Raw genomic sequence first — 15,644 nt, forward strand, 5'->3', positions numbered from 1 at the left:
AACAGGGGATGATGTAGTTTGTCAAGGGTTCCAAATAGTCTGTAAATTGGTTCCTCCTTTTTAAAGACCAAGTCTTTTGCAGGATACTTGATGAGTTAAAGCTGGCTGTTTCTGCTGAGGTGGGTGCCATAGGTGTAGCTGTACTTGCTTAAATTACTCCTGTAGCCTTGGAAGAACCAGTTGTGTGTGAACAGTGTAAAATGTAAAAGTCTCTCTTTTATTAGTCCAGTGCTTCCTAACTTTGGGTCCACAGATGTTCTTGGACAGCAACTCCCAGGAATCCTGGCCAGCACAGCTGGTGATGAAGTCCTTTGAGAGTTTTGGTCTAAGAACATCTGGGGACACAAGGTTGGGAACCATTGCATTAGTCCTTCATATCCTCTGCTTTGGGATCTTATTTCTTCTATTCTGCATTTTTCCACAGAAGCTCTTAGAGCCGTTCACATATTCAAGTGGCACAAGGCCTGACTTGGGGCTATTATTTTGCTACAAACTGTACTCTGGAACTTGGCTGTGTGTTTTTCTCAATTTTCTCTTCCGGATGCTTTGTATTTATGTTATGTAACAGTCAGTCTCCAGAAGGAGGATGGTTAAAGTTTCTAGGGAGTGGAAAGATGCTATAAGAACTGAATAACTCTGAAATGCATGACTTGCATGTTATAGGGAGCAAAATGCAGTAAGACACATCTCCATTTTTAAGAAAAATACCTAGAATTGTTGAGGGCTGTCAGAGAAGTATCAGATGACTTTTTCTGAACTTTTTGCATTTCGTTAGAATACAGAAGCACCATCACTCTATAACTTCTTTGTATGATACACATGTGATGGTTCTAACAGGAAGGAACAAAAAAAAACTTGTCCATTTCTTCTGATCCAGACGTTTGGAAATGGAGAAAAGACTGCCTGGTCTAGTTCTCTGCCCTAACCAGTTCTACCAGTGCAATCCAGACTGGTCCCCGACACACCCAGAAATACCGATGCACTTCTTGCTGATGGTTAGTTGAGTTAGATACGAGACAAGCCTTCTGCAGGGATGAGAAGCCAAGGAAGAGCAAACGTCCCGGCTTGTCTTAAATTCCAGTGCAGCAGCTTAGCAACTTCTAGACTTCAGATGATCTAAGATGTAGGATTGGAAATGTCTGGACTTTGCCTAGCTGAGAGGCTGTTTGTAAAACTGGAAGAACTTCCAGAGGCTTGGCATAACCTCCTGTAATCCCCAGTCTGCCTTCACCAGCCTGTTGTTTTTCAGATGTTTTTGGACTTCAGCCTTAACATCTTGAGTCAGCAGCTGGTGGGGTGATGGTGGTTTTAGCCCAACCCATTTTTTTAAAAAACCCAAATTCGGGAATGTTGCCCTCGGTCATCGTGCTCTGCCAAGCACAAAAGTGAAAATTTCTAGCTGTTGCTTCATATTTAAAAATAGTTCTAGTCATCATGATGCGGTCAGAGCAAATGCAGTAAGATTCAGCTAAAGACTCCAGAACCGGAAAGATTTCTCGCGCCAGGCTTCTGAGCGTCTTCACTCTTTTTCCTGAGCCACTGAAAGAGACAGAGGGACTGTGGTGTTGGGATCCTTTTAATTGCAGGAATATGAATAATTAAGAGCAAGCTCGAATGGAGAGTAGTGGTTGAGTTCTGTAATGAGGGAGTAAGAAACCTTTAAGGATATCCTCCCCTGAAATTTTACATGTTTGAGTTGGCTGATCCTGCCATCTTTTAGGTTTAGATAGGTCTTGATTGTTGGTCAGTTTTAGTTTGCATGCAGGGTTCTGTTTTTTAAGCTATGTTTCTTTGTACGGTCAGCCTCCCAGGGTAGTGCTTTTCAACTAAGTTAGGCAGTATACAAGCAACATATACGCACGCTCTTCTCTGCATACTCAGGATGCAATGCACGTTCCCTATTCTGCCGCTTGCTTTCTCCCACAGATGGAGAAATCCTCTCTACAGTTGGTCTGGCCATTGCCATTTAGATCACACTTGCTCTTCACACATCCAAGGAGGTGTTTTTTCTTTTTCTTTTTTTTTTTAATGTTATTTTCGTAGCTTTTTGCTCCACTGTTTGGTATAAAAGAACGTAGTTTTTTTCCAGCGACAAATGTAAGCAAGGTAGGAAAAAGGTGTTGTTAATTAATGTTTCCAGCATCTTCTTATGACTGCTGTTGAACCCTTCCAGAGGCTCCTGAACCTATGTCTCTTTGAGAACTCTGAGAGCATACCTTTTTCTTGATTTGTCCTTTTCTTTCTCCACAGGACCTGACAATCCCTGAATCGAGCACGGTGAAGAGAATGATGACCGGCACTGTGGCTGGGTTTAAATGGCCACCAGGTGTAAGCGAGGTGATTTAGCTCCATATTTTTCCAAGTACTTGGTTGTTATAGACCATAGTAGCCTCATGCCCATTACATACTAGAGTATCTTTATCAAGGACATTTGCAGAACTTGGGATAGCTGCCCTGTCTTTCTTTCTTTCTTTCTTTCTTTCTTTCTTTCTTTCTTTCTTTCTTTCTTTCTTTCTTTCTTTCTTTCTTTCTTTCTTTCTTTCTTTCTTTCTTTCTTTCTTTCTTTCTTTTTATTATGGCGTGGAAGGATCCTGGGAGACATAATCCAAAATAGTAACATTTGAGCTTCACTCTTCCAACTTTTGGGGGCCCTTCCACTTTCTTGCTCTCTCAACCTGACTTGCTTCATGCTCCTTTGCCCCTTAGTGAATTTCAGATGTACCCTGTTTGTCCTCCACCCACCTTTCCTCTCTGCTTCTGCCCCCCAAATTCATGTTTGCATCCTCTCATGTTCATCTGTGCATGCCCTTGGGTCCATTTGGCTTGAAGCAAGAGTTGCAATCATTGCAGTCCTCCCGGAGTCCCTGCCTGTCTCTTCTTGGGCTGTTAATATGCCAAAGGCAGAGGCCTTTCCTTTAACTCCTTTGTAATCAAGCTAGGTGCTCCCTGAACAACCCAGATGGGCCCCTCGCTTTAGAGATTATGTCATACCAAAACACAAAGTCACGTTTTGGTATGATATAAATGTATTGCAGCTCTGAATGCATATAATTTGGGGTGTGTGTGTGTTTATAGTTAACATTCCTGCCATTGAAACAAATATTAAACTTGTAAAGTTATGAATCAGAAAGAGCACCAGTGACAAAAATAAAATAAATAAATAGAAATTTATATATAGAGAAAAATCCACTAATCAAAGTCAATGTTCGCACTGTGGTATGTGTGTTTTTGAGTTACACAGAACCCTTTTCTGAGGCGGCAGTTTAAAATAAAATATCTGGGTACAGGAAGTCCCTTTTGGCCAGTTTGTGCTCTCAAGATGACAGTAATCTCATCTTATTTCTTTAAAGCGTTTTCATACATCATGTTGGTTAAGAACGCTTTTTAAGATTGCTTGCATAAAATACATCTTGACAGGGTTGGATTCAGACAGGAAGGTCAACTTAGTTAGCATTAACTCAAAAAATCTGAAATTCATATAGTGCCAGCAGATGCTTGATAGCGTGGTCGAACTCCCTTCTGACCAGCGGTCCTGCATGCATCTGAAAACCTGTTTTTGGAGAGTTTAGCACTCTTCCAGGGCTAGATTTAGGAGGATGCAGGAAGTACTCTCCACTCAGTTCTCTTGGACACGGTTGTAGCTGCTGGGGCCAGGAGTGCCTTGGTTGAGTGGCTTGGCTGGTGTCCTCTCCTAGGTGAGGCCAATGTCAGTGCAGTGATTCATGCCCTAATTACCTCTCCGTCAGACGACTGCGGTGTCTCGCTCGTGCAAAATGCAGCAGCCAGACTGTCTGGTGTGTGCTTTAGATACCATCTGTCACGGGTTTTGAACCAACTTCACTGGCTTCTAATTTGCTTCCACGCTCAGTTTATGGTGCCCCCCAACAGCTTGGCGACAGTCTCTCTGAAAAGACTGCCCCCTCCTTCATATATGCCTGCCTAGAATTTGATATGTCAAGAAGAGGCTCTGTATAGCCTTGCCCCAAACACCTGGAGAGACCCAGTTGCTGAATAGACAAGACAGCTTTCTTTCTGGCAGCACTTCAGCTGTTGAGCTGCCTCCCGAGGGAGCATTTCCTCCCAAGGTAACCACTGGCTTCAGAAAAAGGATCATTTTTAGGATTGCAGTAGGGGAAGAAGGGGCATCTCCTTCCTGCTTCTCTGATCCATGTGTTACCTGCAAGCAGAGGGATTATCTGCAAAATGCAAAGATGCATTTAACACCTCATTTGATTTTTTTTCCCCACTGGAAAGAGAACAACAATGCACAAAAACTGTTTGTTTGAATGATTCTCTTTTTAATCCTCTCCTTGCTAGAGGCAGGAAGGCGGGCAGAATTGCGCATGAGGGGAGGAAATGAAGCCATTTGTTCAGTGGTTATTAATACAAAATGCTTAGATAACTGTTTACTTATATAATTGATAGATTTTTTTTTAAAGAAAGAAGAGTAATGGAGCCTGTTAAAACAAATTATTAGTCAAAATAGGACCATGGTTAGGAATGGAATAGAAAGGCTGCCAGAGGTATCTCTTTTGAGTGATTCCCTCGGGCTTGGCTGGTTTTCTAGAGCTCTGGAGTAACATAACAAAGGCTGAGGTACTTCTGAGCACAAGCTCAAAGGCAGGATCTCATAGCCAGAACGAAGATCACAAATTATTTCACCCCAAAAAAAATCACGCAAGGTTTCCCTCCGCTCTGCTGGTATTCCTCTTCAGCGCTTGACTGTAAGGGAAAAAAAAAATTCAATTTAGTTGAGCCAGTTGCTGTCAGACATGATCTGTTGTGGAAGAACTGGGGATCTACCATCAGGTCCTGATTTATTTTTCAGATACCGCAGCTGTAATTGATAATAACCAGAGCTTAATTCTGTGAAATAAATAGTCATTTAATTTTGATCAGAAACTTTTTGGTTCAGATTTTTAATTTCCATTGTGACCCAGGAGTGCTCTTAGAAGGGGAGGGCCCAATCAGAGAGAGTAGCCAGAAGCCTGTTCACTCAGAAGATCCCAATTTATTCAGAGGGATTAGCTGCTTAATACGTGTCTTTACGATTGCAGCTTAGAAAGGGTCAATTAGTGGTGGGTCTTGTTCTTAAACTGGAAAGTGTCTTATAGAGAGATACGAAACTGAAAGGAGTCTATGGTGCTGTTGGTAGTTTTCAGCAAACAAGCCTCTAGGTATAGGGTATGTCCAGGAAATTACCTTTTCTCTTGCTGGTTCTTTATTAGTCAAGTTCCCCAGCCTGTATCTCTTGGGACTCTTGAAATTCTCATCTCTTAATTCATAGTATTTCCTTTCACATGCCCTATAGTAGTAGACAGAGAGACTATTCCTGATCTCAGCCAGACCCAATTCGTAATGTGTATGGAGGCTCTTGAGAGTTGAAATTTGGTTGATGTGGTTTCTCAGTCTGCCTCTTTGCAATTACAGCCTGTGAAAGATGGTGACCCGCATTTCCATCACTTCCTGCTTAGCCAAACAGAGAAGGTGAGCCCTAGGTTTAGGTGGTGCTTTGATCTAGCGTGGCCTCTTCTTTTTCCAGATGAATTTTACCTTCACATTCGTAATGGCAAGTTCTCCCACAACTGAGGTTCTGTGTCATTCTTAGTTTTCCATAAGATACAGCAGCTAGTGGAATATACCTATAAAGCAGAGGCCGAGAACTTTTGGAAAAAAAAAAAAACCAACGTTTTAGCCTACAACACCCATGATCCCTTACTTTGGGCCATGCTGGTTGGGGCTGAAAGGAGTTGTAAGCCAAAGCATCTGTGGGACTTCAGATTCCCTGCCCATGAGATAAAGTGTGTGTGTGTGGGGGGTGTCTCTGGACCGCGGATGTAATTCAGGTTGCCAAAGGTAACAAACCTGTATTTTCCGGTAAGCTCCAGCCCCTTGCAGTAGAGATCCCCTTCCAGTTCCAGAGAGAGGATAACAGGATATCTTTATCCCTACAAACGTCTCCTCACTCTTATCTCCGGTCAGAGAAAGAGGAGATATCCTGTCCTAGTGTCAGCCAGAGCATGTAGGAGCCAAGGGAGACCCAGTCTGGGACTCGAGAAAGTTTCTAGAAGCACCAGCTGACGGTGAATCCCTCACCTTTGATCCTGTCAGCTCTGGAGGTTTCGGGGGGGGGGGGGAATCCAAGGAATCCCCGGATCTGCTAAGTGACCGTAGATTGCCCCTCCTCCTGCCCCATGCAGGAGAGAAAAGGAGGGGGGCCAATTTGGTTGTATCTTGGCTTGTGCTCTGGGGGATCCCCTGCAAGAGTGGGCTGAACGCCCATTGTTTCTTTTCTCCTGTCCTGTTCTGGTAAGGAGAGGGAGAGGCAAAGCGCTCTCGCATGGCGATGCCAGGCCTCCCTAAAAGTCAACAGCTAAGGCTACCTTCTTCTCTGCAGCTATCTACCCACCCTGGCCATGGAGGAAAGAAAGTAGGAAATTGAAGTCTTCCTGGTGCTTCTTTTCATGAACCCTTAGGACCACTCCCCCCCACCAAGGCATCATCCTGGCCTGCTGAGGTGTTGGCATTGGGGGGGGGGGGAGCTACTTGCACCATTTCAGTTTCTCATCTTTCATAAATGTTTCATGGGGGGCGCGGAAGCATGGCCATAATGATTTTGGATTATCTGTGGAGGAGGAGGAGGAGGAGGCTACAAGTTAGAGAGATGCTTATACTTTCTCCGGTTTCTGAGATTCACGAGGCACCCTGGGGAAGGGGAGAAGAGCAAATTCTTATATTCACCTATCTCTTGGGTGAATTTTTTTCCTCCTTGGGAAACAGGGTTGAGGAGCGGCTGTTTGTTTTACCCATGTACGCCTATCCCTGTCTTCAGTAACTCAACGCTCTTGTGCCTGACTGATGCATTGATCATTTCATATAGGAATGTACTGCTGAAGAGAGGGTTGAGTTTAGAGATGAATGGCTCTTGTAAGAGGAAGTACCATTTGTTCTCATAACGTATAAGAAGCTTGGAAAAGTTCCTTCTCTGAACTGCATCTCCCAGAATCCTCCAGCCAGCATGGGAGTAAGAGTTCCAAAGAAGTAATTTTTCCCCAGCTTGACACAGAAGGTCTGTGGCCTGCTCCTAGCGACCCACCTCTCTGTGCCGATAGATGCCTCTATTTACCCTAGTAGAGCAGCAAACAAGCTTCCTGTTTGTATTAAAAAACAGACGTTTTCTCTTTCCTTCTCCATGCAGCCGACCGTTTGCTATCAGGCCATCACAAAGAAGCTGAAGGTGTGTGAAGAGGTACAGCCGTCTTTGCTTTCCCTTGCCTTTGTTGATGTCTCAGAGACACCGCCTGTTTTTTTCCAAAGTAAAACGATCTCTCGTGGCTTTTCTCCTTCCCCTAGGAAACCGGTTCCACCTCCATCCAGGCCGCAGACAGCACAGCTATTAATGGCAGCATCACTCCTACAGACAAGAAGTAAGAGCCTCTTTCGAATAATCTTTCTCTCTCTGGCTTTTTGCTCTCTGGCCGCCTTTTCGATACTCTGGGAACACAACTTGGAAGGATTTTTTTTCGGGGACTGTCACTGTCAGAATCCCCAGGGGGAGTTGTCCGTGCTCTGCTGGCAAAGGATTGTGGGATTTGTAATCTCACGAGGTGACTTCTGTGTTCTTTAACTCAAGAGGCAGCCAGTGACGGGGACCCAGATGGATAACCTTGCTCCATGTGGGGTGTGTGTGCGGAGTTGGGTTCTGTTTGAGCAGCTCTGGCATTCGTTCTTCTGGATCACATTTTGGACCAGAGCGACTGATGCTTAAGTGGCCGCACCCGTTTTTCTGTTTTGATCCAATCTCTCAGCCTAGTCCACCTCCCAGGCCGACCGGCCACATAAAATCGAGCATAACCCCTTGCGGCCTTCGGAAAAAAACAAGGGGGCCCAGCGAAGGTCCATGAAAACAGAAAGAGGCTTCCTGGGCGTTCGAAGGAGGGGAGTTTGCCCCGGCCTGCGGCATCCCTTTTGGAAAATGAAACCTTTTGTCACCACCTGGGTTTTGCCCCAGGAATCTGCTCAGTGTTGCCCCTTCTGTTTGTGAGCGAAGATCTCCCCACCCAAATGGCCTTGCTGTCCAAAGCGAGTCGCAGGATGGAGAGTCTCTTTCACCACGAATTAACTCCAAAGCCACCCGCAGGAAGGGAAGCGGTGGGACGGGTGCACCCTCCAGGAAGAGCCTTCTGTGGCCCATGTGTCTCCGAACACTTCCTGTGCACCCCTCCCCCCACTTCCTAGAGTGACAGGAGCCACCGTTGCACTTCCTGTCTCGCCCTCGGAAGCCGTTTCCCTCTTGCACCAATGCAGCACGGGCTCTGGCCTGCTTGTGGCGGCCGTCATCCCAGGAGGTCAGTTTTTCAGGCTAGCTGAAGGGAAACGAAAGTAACCATGAAGGCTTTCAGGTAAACCTTTCTCTCCCGGGCAGCTTCGAAGCTGCCAAATGCAACCGGGATACGTCCCGGGCGCAAGCCTGTCCCTCCGTTGCCTTTTCGTTCCCACCCTTTCGCTGCGAGCCGAATGGCAGGAAGCTAAAATGTGTTGTGGGTTTTTCTTGGTTAAGAACCTTTTTTTTTTTTTTTTTTGAGAAACTCCCACCCAATTTTGCCTCTGCTCCGTCTGGTATCTCGGAGTCTCCTATCACTCCTGCATTGATCCGTCCGTGCAGGATCTTTTCAATACATCATTTCCTTGGAGTAGGTTGCTGTGGCTTTTCCTCTCCCTAAGCATGGTTACTGAACAGGAATGTAAAAAGGCTGGTTTCCTTGACAGAGATGAACTTACAAACACAGGACTGGTTTGGGTTTTTTAGCCTGTGAGTTGCATTACAGGATGCCAGCTGTTCTCTCGAGTGGAATTGTATACCCACAGCTGGGCTGTGATGGACACCATGCATTTGAACACCTAGTTCACTTTATCCCAGGTGAAAGCTTAAGGCCAGGGTAGCACCTGGTGAGATCCATGTCTTCCTTCGGCAGCCTGCCCTCCTCCATGACGCTCTGAAACATTTGTGGAACCCAAAGACATAAGACCCAACCTAGCCTTCTTTTTTTTCTCTTCCCTTCTCTTGCTGCTTACATTTAAAATCTGGCCTGATGAAGAGAGGGTGTTTTTTGAAATGTTGTGTTTGTTCTATGCTTTTTGGGGTTGGCCTGTAAACATACAAACCTCAGAATGGATCTGAAAATTTGTTTTATGCACCACAACTGTCCTTGCTTTTGTTAAATTGAGCCAGCTAATGCCTCTGAGGCTGGTTGCAGAAGCCATACACAGCCTTGTGGAATTGAGATTCGAATTCCAACATGTGGGCTGGGAAGAAATGTTATGGCTGCAAAATTGGGGGGGGGTTTGGGGAACGGACATTATTTTCACCCACAAGTACTTGAGTCTCGGCTGATATGTGCGATGCATTCTTAGGGTATAGATGCAGAATTTCTGCAGTGCCGTCACTTCATTTCTTTATCTCGGATCAGTGGCGCAAATTAGAACCAGTGACAGAAGCATGTGGAGTCTTCCCTGTTGCGCTCAGCAGTAGTCAGAATGTCAGAAGACCCATTTCCGCCTCCCGAGGCAAAAGATCAGAAAGAGGGATTTGCTGCATGGGTCTCCTCATGCTTCAGCTGGTTCTGAACTCTGATCTTTCACATGCAAACTCAAGGCTACACTAATCTCTTTGTATGAAAATATCTTGGGTCTCACCCATGACTGCTTTGCCTGCATGTTTCTCTTTAACGTTGGCGTCCTGGAGGGGTGGTTCCTTGTAACTGTTGTTCCAAGAGGAGGGCCGTTTTATCTTTTGGAGCAGAAAGAAGGGCCTGCTGGTGTCCGATTACATGTTAGCAAGCAGTGCTTTGAGCAAATGTGATAATCTCTTTGGACTTGAAATGTGCATCCCCCCTCCCTGCCCAGGGGCATTGAGCCTTTATCAGTAAAGCCTCCATTTTCAAATGGACAACACACCATACTGCTCCCATGTGGCTTTTGTCTCAGCCGCCATTAACACGCCCCATCTCACCTGACCTCGGAAGCCGAGTAGGGTTAGCCCTGGTTAGTAGACAGGGAAGAGCAGGACTTTCCAGGTGGGGCTAGGAAAGCACCTTCCTTGAAGCCCAAGGGAACCGTTGCTGCTCATGTTGAGTTGACAATACCGTGTAGCCGTCTCAGGCGGCTCTTGTGTATCCGTTCAGCTTACTCTCTGGAGTGCTTGAGGGACTCTGTCCTAAAGGAAAACCATCCATCCGGCGTCACACGTGCTCCTTTGAGAGTTTTCTCGCGCTAATCACCACCTCTCCTACCTAGGATAGGGTTCCTTGGCCTCGGCCTGATGGGGAGCGGCATCGTGTCCAACTTGCTAAAAATGGGTCACACTGTCACAGTCTGGAACCGGACTGCAGAAAAGGTGAGTTTGTTCTCTGGAAGGATAAGGCAAGGCTGATCTGTGGGTCGCCCCTGTTTTGGGAGGGTTTTTTTTTTAAAACCAGAACCACAGGGGTCTATGAATGGGAGTCAAATGCAGATTGATAGCTTTGGGGGGGGTTGATCTCAATCAGCCTTCTGCCCCTCCCTGACCGTAAATGCGAACCATTGCTTTTTGGGATTATAGCTTCCCGAATTCTCTCACTAGCATAGTCATGCCAACAGAGGAATTCTGAACATTGTAGGCCCCGCCCCACATATCTCAAAAAGAGAGAAGCTTTCACATCGTTGTCTCTGGCTTAGACAAACTTTTGATATCCTTCCATGTTGCTGAAGTGAAGCCTGGGCTGTGGTTTTGACGGGATGAGGGACTTTGGGACGAGAAAAGGCAGTGGCTCAAAGCGTCACTTTCCCAACATTCGCAAGAACTGTCTTGAATCGTGGAGGTCTTAGCTCGGTTGCTTCTTTGGGAGTGCCAGCTTAGATCCTCGAACCAGATCACCGTAGCTATGGCAACCTTTGCCTTCTCTCCACTTCATCTTCTTCTTCTTCCAAATACGTTCTATTTTTATGCCTGATGGCAGCCGTTCTCCCTTCAGATCGCTGGAACAGCTTTCTCCTCATCACTTTAGTGCCAAGGTTTTGTAAAGAAATGGGCAGCCCGTAGATTTCCACGGGTCTAGTGGGAAGGAAGGTTCGGCGTCTCTCCTTGAAAGAAGCTAGTTGTGGTTTGCTCTGGGAGGAGAGAAGGTTTTAATAAGAGGGCAAGGAAAGGGTAGGAATGGACACTCTGAATCTCCTGGCATAGCAGCAGTAGCAGCTGCCACTTTCTTGATAAGGAACACCATGATGGCATTTCCAGAGAGTTGTCCTTATTACATTGCTAAGTTCATGGAGAATAGCTTTATAGTCTACCTGTGTTTTCCCAGCTTTGTGTTGGCCCTGCTGTTCAGCGAGTCTGTGACAGCAGGCGCTTGGTCCTGGTGTTCTCCTATCCATAAGGGGATGACAGGACTAATAACAGTTTCAAGCTCCCATCTACGACTAACCTCTAAAAAAGTAGCGTGTTGTTTTTCCCCACAACATTGGGAGAGCGGTGATTCTCTCTTCAGAGAGCTGGCTGGATTTTGGAAGCAACTGCTTTCCTTGACTACTTAAAAACCAAAGTCACCTCCTATCAGGGGGCCTGTGGGCTTGATCCGATGCTGTGGAAGCCTCTGCTCCAAATGGAAGGACACCCATCTGTATAGGAAGTGGAAAGGAAGGTATCTCCATTCCAGCCCAATAGAGCATCTCTGAATACGAACCCTACAGGCCATGTTGCAGAACTGTCCCTCCAGAATTACCTGATGCTATTTGCCTTTGTTCATGTGTGGACACAACTTTACTGCATCCCAGGCGGCCGTCTTCTCTCGAGTTGTTGATCTTTGGGTACTGAGGGCTCCGGGTTAGAGCTATGTTCTGACTGTCCCTTTCTTACATGGGGGTCTGTGACTTTTGCAGTGTGATTTGTTCATCCAGGAGGGGGCACGGCTGGGAAGAACCCCCGCTGAAGTGGTCTCAACCTGCGACATCACTTTCGCCTGTGTCTCTGATCCAAAGGCTGCCAAGGATGTAAGGATTAACTCTTTTTCTTGCCTCCCCACCCCCACCCCATGCAACTTGGCTTGCTCTGTTCCAGACGGTTTTGCTCCAGCAAAACGGATTGCGGATGAAGGGTTTCCTCCAAGGGCCCCCGGTGGCCCTCTTTGAAGTCGTATGCGGTGAAAAGGCAGAAATTCTATTCCACACTTAAAGAGTAATGGATGTTTCCTTACAAGGCTGTCCTGAAAATATTGCTAGACCATTGGGTCCCCAACTTGGGGTCTCCAGGTGTTCTTCAACTACAACTCCCAGAAGTCTTTTCACCAATAACTGTACTGGCTAGGATTTCTGGGAGTTGTAGTCTGAGAACATCTGGGGGGGACTCCAGGTTGAGAACTACTGTTAAAGAGTATTTGTAAGGTTTGGGGGCACACTTATTAATTTGTTTTGCTCATATTATATAATGCTGATATTATTTGTCTAATAGACACTTTAAAGTTACAGATACGAATCAGTTACTTTTCTTTTCACATTCCCTTTTTCTAATTTTGTATTTGCTTACAGTTTTTTTCTAGTAAAAAAAATTAACAAAAACAAAGCGGAGGAAGATAAAGTAGGACTGCCCTGTCCATGGGATCATTACTAGTGGTTTCGCTTATCTGCTGCCTGAAAAGATTACATTAAAAAGACCCAAAATATGTGTTTGCAAGGTGTATTACTAGAATGGGCCCCTTAGAGGGAACCAGAGACTATGCAAATCTCTTCCGGATACCTTGGCGCTCCTGTAACATAAACATGCTATAAGCAGCAAGGGGATGCTAGCCCCCCCCCCCCCCCCGTTTCCTTTGGATGAGAGGCAAGGGAAGGAAAATCTTTAGAACCGTGGTTTACAAAATATTTCAGGACTTTATGCCACGATAGAAGCTAGTGAAGAGAAACTTTCAGGTATGGTAGTGGAGTCCTCTTCTCTTCTGTGCTTCTTGGAACAGCAAAGGGCAAATGCAATCGTGAATGAGGGACACCCACCCATCCTTTGAGCAATTAATTCTCTTTCAGAGAATGTTTCAGAGTGTTACAGCCATCTGATTAATCCCCTTTTCAGCACTTGATTGTGAAACGCCTGGTATAGCCCTCTTAGAGAGAGGGTTAGATGGAGCTAGAGAGTGCAGTATAGATCCTTAGGAGAGGGGAGTTTCAAGGAACCCTCAGGGCATCTTGTCCAGGTCTCTGCCGGTGCTGAAATCCACAGCATAGAATCATCCTATTCTCTCTCACCTAGTAATCCAGAGCCATGAAATGTGCTTTCAGTCACAGCCTTCAGAGGAAGAATGGGAGGAGGTAACGGACAGTCAGATCAGGGCCAGGGCCGAAGAAGCAGCCCGTGTTTGAATCCCCTTGTCTGAAAACAGAACATCTAGTTGTCGCCTCTTTGTCACGACAAGAATTCTGTAGCTCATACAGCTGCCATTGTCTGGTAGCTTGTGATGTTTGGGAATATCTCAAGAGAGTTGGCGGGTAGTGGCCTGGATACAGCCACATGTTTTTGTTTTTTAAGTTTTTCCTATCCTGCCTAGCTCATGGCCAGACTCACCACTCAGGAAAAGCACAATCCATTATACTAGGTGACTGATTCATGGGAAAATGAGTGAGTGGTTGAGTTTCATGCCGTTTGGCTGTGGCGTTGATGTGAACCTGATTAGCACAGAAGGTGGTAAGACTCCCTCCCCAGAGGACCTTTGAGGACCTTGTCCCTGCAGGGCAGGCGGTTTGTCGTCTTAGCCTAATGCTGTCTGTCTTGACCAGGAGCAGGTCTCTGGTAAGAAGCCTTTCCCATAAGTTGTTATAGGATTCCTCGCAGACAATTAACCTGATCTTTTGGCATAACTGTTTACTTACTAGTCAGAGTGCTAATCGTGTTGATGCAGAGAGCAAATACGGCTTATGATCTCCCTGGGGAACAGCAAAGGCTATGGGAGCTAATCATGGGAGGTGTTCATTTTGTCACTTTGCAGAGAGCGCAGTAGCCCCTCTAGCTTTCTTGACTGAGGATTCAAAGGGAACTGCAAGAGCCTGGCCTTGATCCCTGGATAGCCTTCTGTGGTTTCCCCAGTTGGAGTAGCCTTTGCACCCTGTAGGGAATTTCAAGCCCTCACCTTTCTGGATTACATGAGACACTCTTAAAGCTATCCAGTAATTTAGGGATGGCCAAAGCAACAGGTTTTATGCACGTCTTCTGTCTTTTGCGGCCCTTGCCACGGCCTCTGTGCTTGTATTTCAGCAGCTTGCCAGTAGCAGCAAAGCTGTTAACTTGCAGGGAGCCTTTGTTTCATTAGACTTCCAGGCAGGACCCCCCCACCCCCACCCTGTGTGATCTGACTGAAGCACAAAGCCAAGTGGTGGCATCCCCCCCCCCCGCAGGGAAAAGCACAGACCCTGGTGGATTTGTGGGAGAACCAAGTCTCCCATGAGTCACCTATGGACATTGCCCATCTCTGCGTTTGATCAAGGAGCTGCATTTGTATGAAGCAATTAATTTAGAAGCCACCTCAATATGGGGTGTTTCAGAGAGGTTGACCAGAGGAGGTTAGTCGCATCCCCTTTGGCCGTGGGAGAATCGGGGTTGCTTTGCAGACACCCTATTGCTTTCCCGCTCTTCTGTTCCCACAGCTGGTGCTCGGTCCTAGTGGAGTGCTCCAGGGTATACGCCCAGGAAAATGCTACGTGGACATGTCCACTGTTGATGCAGACACTGTCACAGAATTGGCCCAGGTAACCTCAGCAGACCCGGTCTGTGTTTTCCTTCCCCATTTTATCCGGGTCGCTTCTTTTTCATTTTTTTTTTCCTCTTCAATTTCTGAATCTTATTTAACAAAGGCAATGAAATGAATACCTTTCCCCCTTCAAGGTGACTGCACAGTGTTGCATTCTTAGCTGACAGAAGCGCGATGTACACATGATTGAGACCTCTTCCCTCTTGCTTCTTTCAGGTGATCGTGTCTAGAGGTGGCCGCTTCCTGGAAGCACCCGTCTCAGGGAACCAACAGCTCTCTAACGATGGGATGCTGGTGATCTTAGCTGCTGGAGACAGGGGCTTGTATGAGGACTGCAGCAGCTGCTTCCAAGCGATGGGAAAGACCTCTTTCTTCCTGGGTAACAGGAGCTTATTCAGTACTCGGCAGAGTCATGATGAATGTCGCTGCCAGCAAAAATAGTTACGCCTAAGCCCACATTTATAGGAATGGATAGCAATTGCCTGCTCACGAGAAGGGGCTCTCTACATAACTTAGGCAAGAGAACAGAAAATTGTGTATGCACTTGGCCTCTTTTGGTTTTAATGCTTCCCAGTTTAGAGGTATAGCCTCAGCCTTGATTCTTTATTTGAAACCCATGTGGGAAATGAAGGGAGTAGATGGCTTATTTATTTATTTATTTATTTATTTATTTATTTACTTACTTACTTACTTACTTACTTACTTACTTACTTGCTGAACTCTATCCTATCCTGCCCATCCAGTGGCAAGCCATTGTTCTCGGTGGCTACAAAATAAATAAAAACAGGTATACCAAAATGAAATGAAAAACAATAAACATAAAGAAAAATAAAACCCAGCCAGAACCCTACTATCTAGCAGACATCATGCGGCTTG

General features: G+C 46.0%; 1 protein-coding gene across 13 annotated transcripts in view; it reads left to right on the forward strand.

The window, feature by feature from the left end:
* GLYR1 (glyoxylate reductase 1 homolog) overlaps nt 1-15,644 on the forward strand; it is a 35,322-nt gene that overhangs the window by 15,042 nt on the left and 4,636 nt on the right. For 2 of the 13 annotated variants that reach the window (XM_072982373.2, XM_072982380.2), the window contains 8 exons: nt 2,251-2,337; nt 5,431-5,487; nt 7,199-7,249; nt 7,354-7,427; nt 10,297-10,396; nt 11,917-12,027; nt 14,665-14,766; nt 14,985-15,147. In XM_072982373.2, the coding sequence (XP_072838474.2) occupies nt 2,251-2,337; nt 5,431-5,487; nt 7,199-7,249; nt 7,354-7,427; nt 10,297-10,396; nt 11,917-12,027; nt 14,665-14,766; nt 14,985-15,147 (745 nt within the window). The remainder of the gene's footprint in view (nt 1-2,250; nt 2,338-5,430; nt 5,488-7,198; nt 7,250-7,353; nt 7,428-10,296; nt 10,397-11,916; nt 12,028-14,664; nt 14,767-14,984; nt 15,148-15,644) is intronic. The other 11 variants (XM_072982376.2, XM_072982381.2, XM_072982378.2 and 8 more) reach the window with 8 other exon arrangements.

This window comes from Pogona vitticeps, chromosome 13 (genome assembly GCF_051106095.1).
Source record: "Pogona vitticeps strain Pit_001003342236 chromosome 13, PviZW2.1, whole genome shotgun sequence".
In the NCBI taxonomy this organism is placed as follows: Eukaryota; Metazoa; Chordata; class Lepidosauria; order Squamata; family Agamidae; genus Pogona; species Pogona vitticeps.